The following is a 12,870-nucleotide window of genomic DNA, read 5'->3' as shown; positions in this document are numbered from 1 at the left end:
GTAACTACTAGTATGGTACTCGCGGGGGGTATGATGGGTCGCGGGTCGTGGGGTTCGAGCAAGCTCCAATGTAACTTTTGTTGCAAAAAACTCCACTTTAAATAAAGCCAAACAACAACAACAACAAAAGAAGGAGCCACCAGTATAATACAGCGAACCGCGTACCGGCACCCCTGTTTTCCCGGGACAGGGCCGGGATCACACACACCCGCATCCGTGATCATGGTGATCCGTGCGCGTGCACGCGTGGCTCCTTCTCGATCTTGCAAGCTGCATGCCATACACTCAGATCCGTTACCACGGTTACGTGTAGATATGGCATGATCCACATCACATGACCCAGGTCGGGTGATCTGATCTCGCTGATCCAGGCCAGTGTTAATCCGGATCCCGCGACCCCATCCCGACAGATCTGAATCTGGATTCAGACATGGCACGTGCTTGTTGCCAGGCCACAGCCAATGAGCGGCCAGAATAAGCGGGCAAGATCAGTAGATCTTGCCCGCTTATTCTGTACGCGATACGGTACAACTGCTGTTCTTGCCCGCATATCCGGGCAAGAACAGCAGTCATACAGCACCGCGCCGCACATGCGTACTTACCATTTTTCGAAGTCCTTGCCGGCCTTGGTCAACATCTCCGACGAGTTCTTCAAAATTTGTCTCGCTTCTCCAAAATTACTCACTACTGTCTTGAACATCTTGAACGTCTGTAGGGAGGCCAGAAACGCCATCCAACCTTGCAGCTGGGCATGTTGCTCGGCGAAACGCACGTAAGGGAAGCAGACCTCAACAAGTGTAGTTTCTCAGCACTAGCATTCGAACCTTACTCTGACAATCATCAATCTTACTCGGAGAACGGGTTTATTCAACCAATCATATTACTGGTACTACTAACGTTTCTACTGCCTTCACTGTACTTGAATACTTTCATCTCAAAAGTGGAAAGTCCTGACCAAACAAATCTGTTTGTGATGGACATTGCACACAATGTGACATTGCGGCATTTTGACATTGCCAAGGCTTTTTTTCTCTTTGAACATCTCCATATATGTGGGCCTTGTCTGAACCGCAATCCTACACAGTTGCATCGGGCATGACGCTCTGATCAGGCCCTCGGTCATGTGAGTGATCTTGCCCGCGGTCGCGACGCCCTCGGGGCTACGCCCCTTGGGCGTCGCGACCTCGGGCAAGATCACTCACAGACCTCGGGCCTGATCAGAGCGTCATGCCCTCGCAACTGTGTAGGATTATGTATCTGCCACATAATCATTACATGGTCCGGTGTGAACCTGGTCCCGTAGATTTACGTGTGTGTACAAGGTGTGCCGACCTCGTGTGCGTATCCTTCATGGCCGGTGCATGCATGCAAACGGTACAGCGTACACAAATGAGTTGTTTGCGGCCGCGAAGATATTTTTGCAAGCAAGCTGAATGAGGGACTTGTCTTCTTCTTTCTTCGCCTATTTTGACATGGAAGACGTGTGTTGAAACGAGATAAGTCATTTCACCACCAACTCGGTGGTGTGTTCTGATAGTGTTATAAAGATTCTAGCTACGGTGCTCACGGCAAAGAGCTTATGACTCCCCCAAAGGTCTATATTTTAGAAGAAAGTAGACGGAATTATTTTCAGACAAGTGAACTTTCGCTTTCGGGAGCCCAGGATTGAATATTGTGTATGGACGGCCAGGGCGACGGATGTTCTCGGAAAGTAAGTAGCCAAAATCTGTATTCAGCTGTCTCGAATGATCAATATCTTCAGATCCCTTTGCTTGGACAACATGGTTTGTGTGCACTGCTTTGGGACAAGCGCCAATACGAATGTTGCGAATGCCGTCCTACTTCGAAATGCCAGAAGTTTGATTTTTCCCCTGTTCGTATTGCGTGGGAGCATAGCAGCTTGAGGTGCTGTTCTGGAAGCTTGGATTTGAACTCCGTAGGAAACGCAGTGAACACAGTTGCAAGGTTTCACGGAGCATCTTCTCGTCGATTTGAGCTGCACGAGAGAAAATTTCATATTATCAAATGCTATTTCGCCAATTCAAGTATGCACGTTGACATTCATGACTGGTTTGTGGTACACATAGTATTGCCGGGCTTTGGCACCCGGTCAGCGAGTTTATCGTCCGCTGTACATGCAGACAGCTTAGTGGATTTCGTACATGCAGACAGCTTAGTGGATTTCGTGTGCTACACAGTCAGACAGGCTTTGGCCACAATGCAGTGACAACAGTTGACTGCAAGTTTGAACTGCCACATGGAGTTCAGCTTCAGACGATTCCTCTGGGATCATTACTTAGCATAACAATGAGTATGTAATGGACGACTGCTTATACATGTAGATCTACAGCATGATCGTACGTGATTAGTTTCTTCCTTTGAAGTAAAGATCATGCACTTGATATCCATTCAGCCTTCCCAATAACTACCCATGATATTGGTGCAAGGTTTTGCCCACTCATCTAACGCATGCAGATCACAAATTAACACAATCTGAATAGTGCAGGATGGAAGTGGTATGACGTCATGAAAGAGGAAAGAGAGGGTTCAGTAAACTGCACTATACGAGACGCACGACTGCAAGAGTGGTAATGTTTGGAATTGTTCCCACTGCGGACGAAGATATGTTCTCAAAGTAAAAACCAAGCGACAGCCAACCAAACTGTATTGGTCTGGATGTCTGCGTCACATCCGAGTTGTTTAGCCTCATAAGCCACCTTCACACACTTCACACAGCCTGCTGACACGTGACGGTAGGTACATGGACGCGGGGAGTGGAGTACGCTACAAGAGCAAGCTGCATGTGCTATCAAAGCAACGTGTTCAAGTCCCAAACTTGACTGCCTTGCAGGGCATCTGCAGATCTACTCTTCTCGCCACTGGCATGTGTCCTGATCGCGTAGAAGTCATCATTCAGTCTGCTCCGTCATAGTCCCGTATTTTCTCCATTATAAGCACACCCCTTGTTTTTCAACCTCCTTCCGCACTACCCAAGTTCTTTGAAGCACATGCGTGTCTAATTTCGTGTCTCGTCACATTCCCTGCCATTTTGAGTAATATTTTGTACCTGTCCAGTACAATATCGTGCTGGTGAGCCCTTTTCGGCAAAGACAGATGACTCTTTACTAAGGACTATACGTATAGTGGAGAAGATGTACAAGTAGTACTAAGGTATCTCGTTCAGACCCAACGAGACCACACGACATTTGCAAACACCGGCAACACTCCGCGGCAGCAGATTACTCCTGGCGAGGCGTGTTTCGCTCCATAAGCAATCTGAGCTCTAAAACAGAGAAGTAAAAACACGTTCTTCATCCTCTTCTTCTTGTTGGCAATGTGAGCTCATCCAATAAGGAGAAGCAAGATATGGTATCAACAGGATAACTGGAACGGAAGTTATTTAATTTGGATGGTTGTGCGCGGCACTTGATGCCTATGGGGGCCAGGTGTGCGGCGCACAAAGTTACCATTGTGGCCGACATCCACACGCGACATTCTTGAGTGAGAGAGAGTGTGTGTGTGTGTGTGTGTGTGTGTGTGTGTGTGTGTGTGTGAGAGAGAGAGAGAGACAGACAGACAGACAGACAGACAGAGAGAGAGGGAGGGAGGGAGAGAGAGAGAGAGAGAGAGAGAGAGAGAGAGAGAGAGAGAGAGAGAGAGACTAAGTGTCTCTCTGGCAACCGCGGTGCACGGTACTGTCGAGTGCTGAAGACTGAACAGGCCTCACGAAGCATTGCATATTATATACACATCAGAGAGGTTCCGCGCAACGTAATTACGTTAGTAAAAAACGGAGTCGATCTACGGAAAGTCTTCCGTAAACTGCATGCGGATCTGTGTTCCGCCATACAGAGTTTTCCAATCACGTAGCTGCCCTTGGCAACTCCAAACGCGGCAGTGTACGACCGAATCGACCTGGGGAGAGAGTCATACATTTGTACCCCAGTCCACTTACAGACCACCTACGTTATCAGAGCCCTATCTACGTACTCTTCGTAGACAACTTTCCGTAAGTGGAGTGCAAACTCGCGAATCCACAGGTTTTTCCCGCCCCCTTACGTAAAGTTGCTCAACTTTGCGTAGTGCGGAACCTGTCTATTGACTCAACTGTGCGTAGACTATAATACATGAAAATAAGAACGGCGTAGGCTACGAGGCTGACCCCGCAGTTCTTCGGCGCCCGACTGTACTGTCCCCTCTTACAACTAACTTGAACCAACCCATCATTGCTTGTTGTGTGCTAGAAGCGTTCCTCTTTGTTCTTTTTTTTGGCTTGCAGCAATGCTGATCAGTGACTATCAGTATGCACGTTTGTGTTATGTGTATGCTCTGTTTGTACGTGCTGCAGGCTTTGCCGTGGCTGTGCTGACTGTAGTTCTGGTGGCTTGCATATTAGCATGTGCCAGAAAAAAGACGTAAGTTGGCGACCACTGGCTAGGTGTCAAGTTGTTGAATGTTGTAGTGTATGTGCTGATGATACGCTCATGGACATTTTTTACGTCATCATTATCGTATCTCTTAATTTGCTGGCCCAAAATTATAGGATTTGAAAATGTGTGCCTTTTATGCCGTTGTTATTGGTCATCACGACCAATAATAACGGCATAATGATTTTCATGGAAGTTGTAAATATGTTTGAGGCATGAATGTTTACATTTTAGATTCATAGGGCGATAATATTTCTGATGAATACCCATTTTCAGCAATAATTGGAAATTTGAGCATAATTGTTCAGCTGCTGTCATGGAAAGGACTGAAGCAGTGAATGTGCAGAATAACATTGCAGGTGTGGCACGGGGTGGTTTCATGACGACATATTGCACATGCCGTCATGGAACTACCAGTTTTAAGGATAAAACAAGGTCCAATAAAATCTCAAATCCTTTATATAGGATTCGAAAAGTAGGGCACAGGCCTTAGTAATATTGGGCAAGGAGATGAGCCTGAGATGTTAGTGTTTGAAAAAATTATCTTAGTCAACTCTCGATATCTACTAAGACCTAGCGAGGAAGAATTGGTCACATACCTTTTGCTATTCTCATGCCACACCCATTTTGAGTTGAAAAATATGACCAAAATCCTATATATAGGATTTAGCAAATTAAGAGATAGACGTCACACCATGCGCAGATCATTTTAATATGTCTGCCTTTTTGTATTGACACACGTGTCTCCTTGTTCTTGTTCCGTTGGCATTATTTACTTGCAATTGTAGTTGGTCTTCTTCTAGTCTCCATGTAATCGATCATAGAATAAACCGAACCCCGTCTCTAGCTGAGACACTACAAATGTCTCACTATACTCCTTGTCAGCTTTGTGCCATCTTGTCGCACTCGCTGACTGTACAGTCAGACCTCGTTTATCCGGTCCTCTTTTATCCGGATCCCTTGCCATCCGGAAGAAAATCGTTTTTACCGATTACAGCATATGCCATGCATACATACAGTATGTGTGTTCGATTATCCGGTTCCCTCGCCTATCCGGATATTTTTGTGGAAAACGGATGTGTGCGGTTATGCGAGGTCTGACTGTATATGATCTGGTTACGTTGGTGGACAGTTAATCATAACTCGTAACAGTTTGTCCTCTTTTTCTTTTTTTTGCAACCGGCTGCGTATACCAGTGTGACTTAGTTCGGTGCCAGCATGGAAGTGTAATTCTGTTTATGTGTGTGTGTGGGGGGGGGGGGGGGGAGAGGGGGTATTGTCATTTGCTTGTTTTACTGGCTGCTGGATTTGTCTTCTTTGTTGCTTTTAGCATCCCATCTGTGTCTTCTTCTGTTATGTGTCTGTGTGCGCTGTTTGTTGGCAATGTCTCTCACCCTTCATACTATGGCTACTATAGCAAGGTAAGGAACAAATGAGGGCATACCTGCGAGTGTGATGTGTTTGCGTGCGTACGTGAGTGTGTCTGTGTGCATGTGCGTGTGTGCATCAACTGCATCGTTGAAGAACTGAAAAATGTGCACGTGCATGTCATGTAGATTAAGGCCAATTCATACTTCATTTCGCGTACAGGAAAGTCATCGCGCGACTGACGCGCGATGGCTTTCCCGTACGTGAAATAGTTGAGCTCAGATCAACTTTTTCGCGACACGTTTCCCATAAGCGAAATGAAGTATGAGCTGGCCTTAATGAGGATGGCGCAGCACTTGCTACGGCTGTATAGTCTACGTGCAACTAGTCGTGGCTAACTCTAACTCTTCGCCTCGACTCAATGATTGGCAGTCGTTTGACGTGCCAGGAGAAGTAGTCTAAATGAACGAATAGAATCACACACTCATGGCAAGCCGTGCACTTTAGTAATCGGGACAGTATGCACCTGATGAGAAAGTAAGCAGCAAAAGAAATAAAGAATGTTCCGAAGGTACCTCTTATTGCTGTGTTGGGAAATGTATATGGTCGGCCGCAGAGCGCAACGGTGGTGGTGAAGTCAACACAGTATGCACCTGCGCATATGTAAATGGTATCCAAAGTCTCCCTCCAAGACTGCGCGCGGGACTGAGCTAGAGTAGACTGTATTTGCTGTGTACGCTTTGCTGCTCCCTCGAGGAGTGCGACGGGGGCGGACCAAGCACCGACAGTGTTGCCGTCAGAGCTTGTCCGATGTCCTCACTGTGCCACCGTTCAATCATCAGCATGAAGGTACTGCAGTCTATGGCTGTATGGGGTCTACTGCGACAGAATTTCGAACCACATGACGTAACCGTACACCATGCCTGCAGCCCATGCATCTGGTGCATGATAGCGACAGGACTGTACGCAAACCTGCTCTGGGTACAAGCAAGACCAAAGAAGCTCCCAAGCTTGCAAGAGTGTGCAACTCTGGATGCCCTTGCTATGGCAAAAGCTCACTTTATGCCGGGCAATGTTTGAGTTGTACATTCCAAGCCTGTTTTAGAGAGTAGTGGAGTACTGTAAGTTTACAGATTTCCGGCCCATTCAAATTTCGGCGTCCCAGGGCTAAAACCCACTTAGGCCCATTCAAATTTCGGTCTCCCAGGGCTAAAACCCACTTTGGCCCATTCAAATTTCGGCCTCTCAGGGCTAAAACCCACTTCGGCCCATTCAAACTTCGGCCTCCCAGGGCTAAAACCCACTTCGGCCCATTCAAATTTCGGCCAATCAGGGCTAAAACCCATTTCGGCTACATCAAATTTTCGGCCTGTACTGCTGCCGCCCGTATACACTATCGCACTGACCTTGCAAAACAAAATTTCGGCCGCAACACATTTTCGGCCAAACATGACCAGGCCGAAAATAGCCGAAAATAAATACGCGCCGAATATTTGTTGACTTACAGTAGTACAAATAGCACTCCACAGAAATCCACTAGTCAGCTTATGCAAGTCACCAGCATGACCATGGCAGATATCCTGACTGCGCGGACTGATAGGGCAGGCAAACAGCAGTGTACACGTGCTGGTGGTCGAAAACGTTGGCCCGGCGATGACCTGACCAAGCGGCCCGGTTCCGGTGGGCCTGCATTGCAGTTGTGATACACACACGGCCAGAACTCTGTTTGTTGTGATACACACCGGGCCAGAACTCTGTTTGTTGTGATGCATGCTTCATGTGCACTTGTGTGTGGTGTCTCTCTTTGCCGTGCCTGTGCAGAAATGTGATCTGGATACGGAGACGCCGCTTCCCACAGTGAATGTGGGAGTACAGCCAGTACTGCCGCAGTCGGGGGAGACCACATCGAATGTGGATCAGAACCTTTATGACGACGGTGAGTCTCCGGAGTGCTGTGCGCTGCTGCTGTTGACCCTTCTTTTCGGTCTCCAGAGTGCTGTGCGCTGCTGCTGTTGACCCTTCTTTTCAGTCTCCAGAGTGCTGTGCGCCGCTGCTGTTCGCCCTTCTTTTCAGTCTCCAGAATTCTGTGTGTGTTGTTGTCTAATCGTGTTCGCCTGTGATGTGTGTGTCGCTCGTTGCCGTCCCTTCTTTTCCATCTCCGGTGTGTGGTGTGCTGCTGTTGCCCCATCTTGTTCGTCTTTGGTGTGCTGTGCGTTGCTGCTGTCCCATCTTGTTCGTCTTTGGTGTGCTGTGCGTTGCTGCTGTCCCATCTTGTTCGTCTTTGGTGTGCTGTGCGTTGCTGCTGTCCCATCTTGTTCGTCTTTGGTGTGCTGTGCGTTGCTGCTGTCCCATCTTGTTCGTCTTTGGTGTGCTGTGCGTTGCTGCTGTCCCATCTTGTTCGTCTTTGGTGTGCTGTGCGTTGCTGCTGTCCCATCTTGTTCGTCTTTGGTGTGCTGTGCGTTGCTGCTGTCCCATCTTGTTCGTCTTTGGTGTGCTGTGCGTTGCTGCTGTCCCATCTTGTTCGTCTTTGGTGTGCTGTGCGTTGCTGCTGTCCCATCTTGTTCGTCTTTGGTGTGCTGTGCGTTGCTGCTGTCCCATCTTGTTCGTCTTTGGTGTGCTGTGCGTTGCTGCTGTCCCATCTTGTTCGTCTTTGGTGTGCTGTGCGTTGCTGCTGTCCCATCTGTTCCACAGTAGTGGTAACTGAAATCCGACCCCAGCTCAGTGCACTCACATTGCAAAACCCCAGCAGGCGCTTGTACACAAACACATAGAGACACATAGAAACCGCTAGAATCGGTGTTGCACTCCAGCACGATAATCAGGGGTCGGATTTCAGTTGCCACCGCTGTGCATCGGCTTGAATATTCGATCTGCACGTGTTTATATCTCCCACCAGTTAAAAAACAAACATGGGTAATCCCTTAATGATAGCTTGCATAGACCTCGGTCCTACCGGTAGGACCTACCGGTAGGACCATCATACACAGACATGCTGCATGGCCTCCGTTCTAACATTGACCTAAAACTTGACCCTAAACTGTTGCTAAGGGGCTAATGAAGGAGTCCACAAATTTTAGACGTGATCGCACAAGGCATACTACGAAATTCCATGGTAACAACCCATGGTAACCATGGAAACGGAGTATGGTATTATGCATTCCACGGCCTTGGCAAGCTGATAAAAACATTAGGACCTCACCACAATTGATGTGCCATGGTCAAAATTCACTTTGGACAGAGTTGCTAGCGCACCGACAGGATTATGTGCAGCCATTTTGACAATCGATAAAATTGCGCATACGCAATGCACTGGACATAATCTTGCATTTTGCGCCATTACTTTGCCTGACAAAGACCTCATCTCAACAATTGTTTCAAAAAAATTCTCAACCAAAAGCACTTTTGCAGCTCGATTTCTTGGGTCCTACCGGTAGGACCCGTGGTCCTACCGGTAGGACGGTATGCAAGCTATCATTAATGTTTCGCGGTTTATGCAGGATTACCGTATCGAACTTCGGCTCGTTATTCTGAGCTCTGTAAGGGGTTTTTTCCATTGCTGTGTTACGTCTTCCGCGACGGCTCTGAGTGAGTACCGTGAAACCAAGAGTACATACCCTGCTGTCCCGACAGAATTTCAAGTTGACGTCATTATTTATAACGCAATGCTCCTTGCACCAGTGATTTACAACATCAGCCCTCACCAACGCTGTACAAAGCGTCACTGGCCCGTTTCTCAACGGTCGCGCTAATCGACCAATCAGCGTACAGCTAATGTACCAAAATTCTCAAACTTACCGTAATTCCTTGGTTCATACGGTGTAGTTTCCAAAGATTTTTTATGGACCAACGTCTTCTTTCGATAGATACCAACAGATCGTCCGCTTCGAATTTTTCGATTTGATTGCCGTTTGGCCGAAAATTACCTCCGAAACCGGCCTCCACTCGTTTCACTTCAAGGCTCTCCAGGTGGACGGCATCGCAATTCGGAAGCGGAGAAAGGATAGCCAGTGAAAAAAGAAAAACAACGACGTATTGGTTGTCAAAATCGACCAAGAAATGAATTCAATAGACCTGTTTCCGTGCTGCGCCCTCGCGGCCCGCGCGAGTGCGAAAGGGATTCTTTCTCGACAAAACAAACAACAACTACGCGCAGTACACAGGTACATGCAGGTGCTTTTTGCAGTGCAGTACACTGACATCACTGCACTGGCTGTATATACCTTAGGAATATCCTGTTCTTTTCCAAAGCATGATTGTCGCTAGTGGGAGAACTCAGCCACCTGAAGCTTTCATAAAGGAAGAAGTAGTAGGTGAATGAGTTCGCCAGAAAATGGAACGACAAGAAAATAGATACTATTGCTTTCCGGGGCGCTCATGAGACGACGGCAAGATAGGACTGAAACGATCGACAGTCTGCCTCGACGCAAAAGAAACTCTTCTAGGAGAAGCTCGACGTGCTGTAGAGTTTGCAGTATTCTGCTGGAAGAAGACAAGAGAACTAAACTCAGACTACAGCGTGGAGCTGAAGCACGAGCGAAGCAAAAGCTGAGCGAGTTCGAAGAAATGGGGAAACACAGGAAAATGAGTGGGCGACATGATCTTTACTGACTTTAGCTCGAAGCTCGCGCTAAGACACGCGGTGGGCACGTACGTGCGCCTACGGGTAGCGCGGCCAGCCACCATGTTTTCAAAATGGAGGTCGACGCTTTTGAAATCCGTGTAGACGATGGTGAGGGCTGAACATGTGTACGGATGTCAACACATCACACGTTTTTCTTTGCAATAATTTGTACAGGATCGATCGGCTTCGGTCAACGACAGGTTCCGGATTCGTCTGATAATCCGTGTACAGTGCGCATTGCATCATCAAAATGACGTCAACTTGAAATTCTGTCGGGACAGCACCCATAGTGGAGTTGCACACTCTGGGGGGTTATGTACTCTTGGTGAAACTTGATCAAAGCTAGCATTGCTGTCCTTTAGCTAAGGATCTGCAGGACCGCCGGAAGCAATTGGTCCGGTCGTACCATAGTCCTTCATACAGTTTGTGTATAACATTACGGGGACATGTGCACTCCTCGGCAGTAAACATCTGTTGGGGGCTACAAAGTCGGTCCGGTGTTAACCTGACCAACTGGACCGGTTCCGGCGGGCCTGATCTCTAATTGCCGCAGAGAGACCGTGTATGAGCGTTTGGATTGACACCAGTAATGTCTCAGTTGCTGGATGAGAAAAGAGATTTGTGACAGCTGCTAATTTACTTTGAAATCATGACTAGCTTGAAGTTTGTGAGTGAAAGAAGGACAACCAATGTTGTCTTCCTGTTGTTTGTTTTCTTTGCTCTCTTCAGCGGATCGTGCCAAGGCGGCAAGCCCGCAGTCGATTGACCTCAACAACTACGAGGACCTGGAAGCTGGGAAAGCAGCAGCCCGCGCCGTTGCCTCGAATGGCACCGGCACTGGCATACCGCCACGACGCTCCACGCACAAAGACATGAGTGTTCTGGCCAAGCGATCCAGCCACAATGTAGCCGAGCTGCAGTCCTCGTCCAAACACTCGCTCCATCGTGTTGACTCAGCGCCGCCTGCTCATCAAATGCTGGGAAAGCAGGAGAGCGTGGGCAAGTCCTTTGACCGACCACCGCCTGTGTGCGTCCAGGAGGATGAGGACAACGAGCCGCCGCCTGCTCTGCCGCCGAAAACCGAGGCGGCCGAAATCTTGTACGAGGCCGGCCCGTCCGCCATTGGCAACAGTGCCAGCGGCGCTGGTGCTGGTAGCAACGGTGCGGGAGGTGGCGTGGCCGCTAGCCTGTCTCAGCCAGCCATACGGTCACCTTTACCCAAGTCGCCAGCACAGCTGACGGCCGCCAGCATGGAGAGCGCTCTGCCCTCGCAGCTGAGCCACGCTCCCATCTCCGTCGAAGCAGCTAACTGGATACAGAAGCAGACCAAGATCGAGGAAGACGATGGGCCGCCACCGCCGGTGCCGCAGAAAACCGCCGACGCCGAGCTCATCTACGGTGAGAACATTCCGCTGTCATCACAACGTCCCAGTACCGTTTCCGCCTCCGATCTGCCGCCACCGCCACCAGATGTCCTTGAGGCTACGCCGCAGGTGGGCATGATGGACCAGAGACCCGTTCTGGCCAAACAGCAAATACACGTGAACGACGACGATGAAGAGGAGGCAGCGCCGTCGTTGCCGCCCAAAACAGCTGGCGCCGAGGAACTCTATGACTATGCTACGAATTCCGGCGACCTTGCAAAGCGACCATCATTGGTCGCTGACACCGGCTTGGACTACACAGAAGTGGCCTTTAGCAAGCCCGACGCTAAGTCCGGTGCTTCTCCACAGCAAACAGTGATTGGCGAAACCGGCATGGATTACACCGAGGTGGCCTTCAAGAAGCCCGAAGGTAAGCCTCCGCAGCCGCTGCCGCAAACAGTGATGGCCGGCGCTGGCCTGGAGTACACTGCAGTAGCCTTTAACAAGCCCGAAGCTCCCAAGCTAAGCGCTGGTCCATCGTCGCAAGATACCAGCGTGTATGCTGATGTTGCATTCCAGTAGATGGCGGCATGCATCTGAGCGTAGCCTAGTGTTTCAGTTGCGGCGAAGAGAGGACGACGTGCCGCGGCAGACTAATCACTGCTTTCTGCATTCTGCACCATATGTGTATTGACTTTCTTTGCATGCTGTAAATACTGAAAATTCAATAGTTGTCACTGGAATTCTGCCGTCTTCCTGTTCCTCGTGTTGGTTACAGCAGTTGCTGATCACTTCGCCTGCAGGGCTGCTCGATGAAATACGGTTGCGTGACTGTTTTGTGACTGTTTGGTCATGCAATCTGATTTTGATTAGCATCACTTTAGTAGAAGAAGGTGCGTGTGTGTGTGTGTGTGTGTACATGGTGTGTGACTGTGTGGAGGGCTAACCGAGTTCCGGTAGCTGCTTGGCATGTAGCTGCATGTGGCTCTCTCTCTCTCTCTCCCTCTCCTTGGGTCTGGGAAGCCGCAGTCCAGACCAATCATGCCATAATGGTATCATAAAAGTTTGATTATTTTGGCCGTGTCCCAAG

General features: G+C 48.9%; 1 protein-coding gene and 1 long non-coding RNA gene across 2 annotated transcripts; both read left to right on the top strand.

The window, feature by feature from the left end:
- Positions 1-1,411: 1,411 nt before the first annotated feature.
- On the top strand, positions 1,412-4,415 carry LOC135822668 (uncharacterized). Its single transcript, XR_010554530.1, has 2 exons — positions 1,412-1,711; positions 4,349-4,415. It is a non-coding gene; the product is annotated as an uncharacterized LOC135822668 (long non-coding RNA).
- Positions 4,416-5,782: 1,367 nt separating this feature from the next.
- On the top strand, positions 5,783-12,643 carry LOC135823692 (histone-lysine N-methyltransferase SETD1A-like). The gene is made up of 4 exons (XM_065336538.1): positions 5,783-5,848; positions 6,555-6,644; positions 7,617-7,731; positions 11,146-12,643. Exons 1-4 carry the CDS (start codon positions 5,783-5,785, stop codon positions 12,360-12,362), a joined length of 1,488 nt encoding a protein of 495 aa, XP_065192610.1. The 3' UTR covers positions 12,363-12,643.
- Positions 12,644-12,870: the final 227 nt, after the last annotated feature.

Source organism: Sycon ciliatum, chromosome 8 (assembly GCF_964019385.1).
Source record: "Sycon ciliatum chromosome 8, ocSycCili1.1, whole genome shotgun sequence".
Classification (NCBI taxonomy): domain Eukaryota; kingdom Metazoa; phylum Porifera; class Calcarea; order Leucosolenida; family Sycettidae; genus Sycon; species Sycon ciliatum.
The sequence above is the reverse complement of the archived record's forward strand: the minus strand, read 5'-3'. Positions and strand labels throughout refer to the sequence as shown.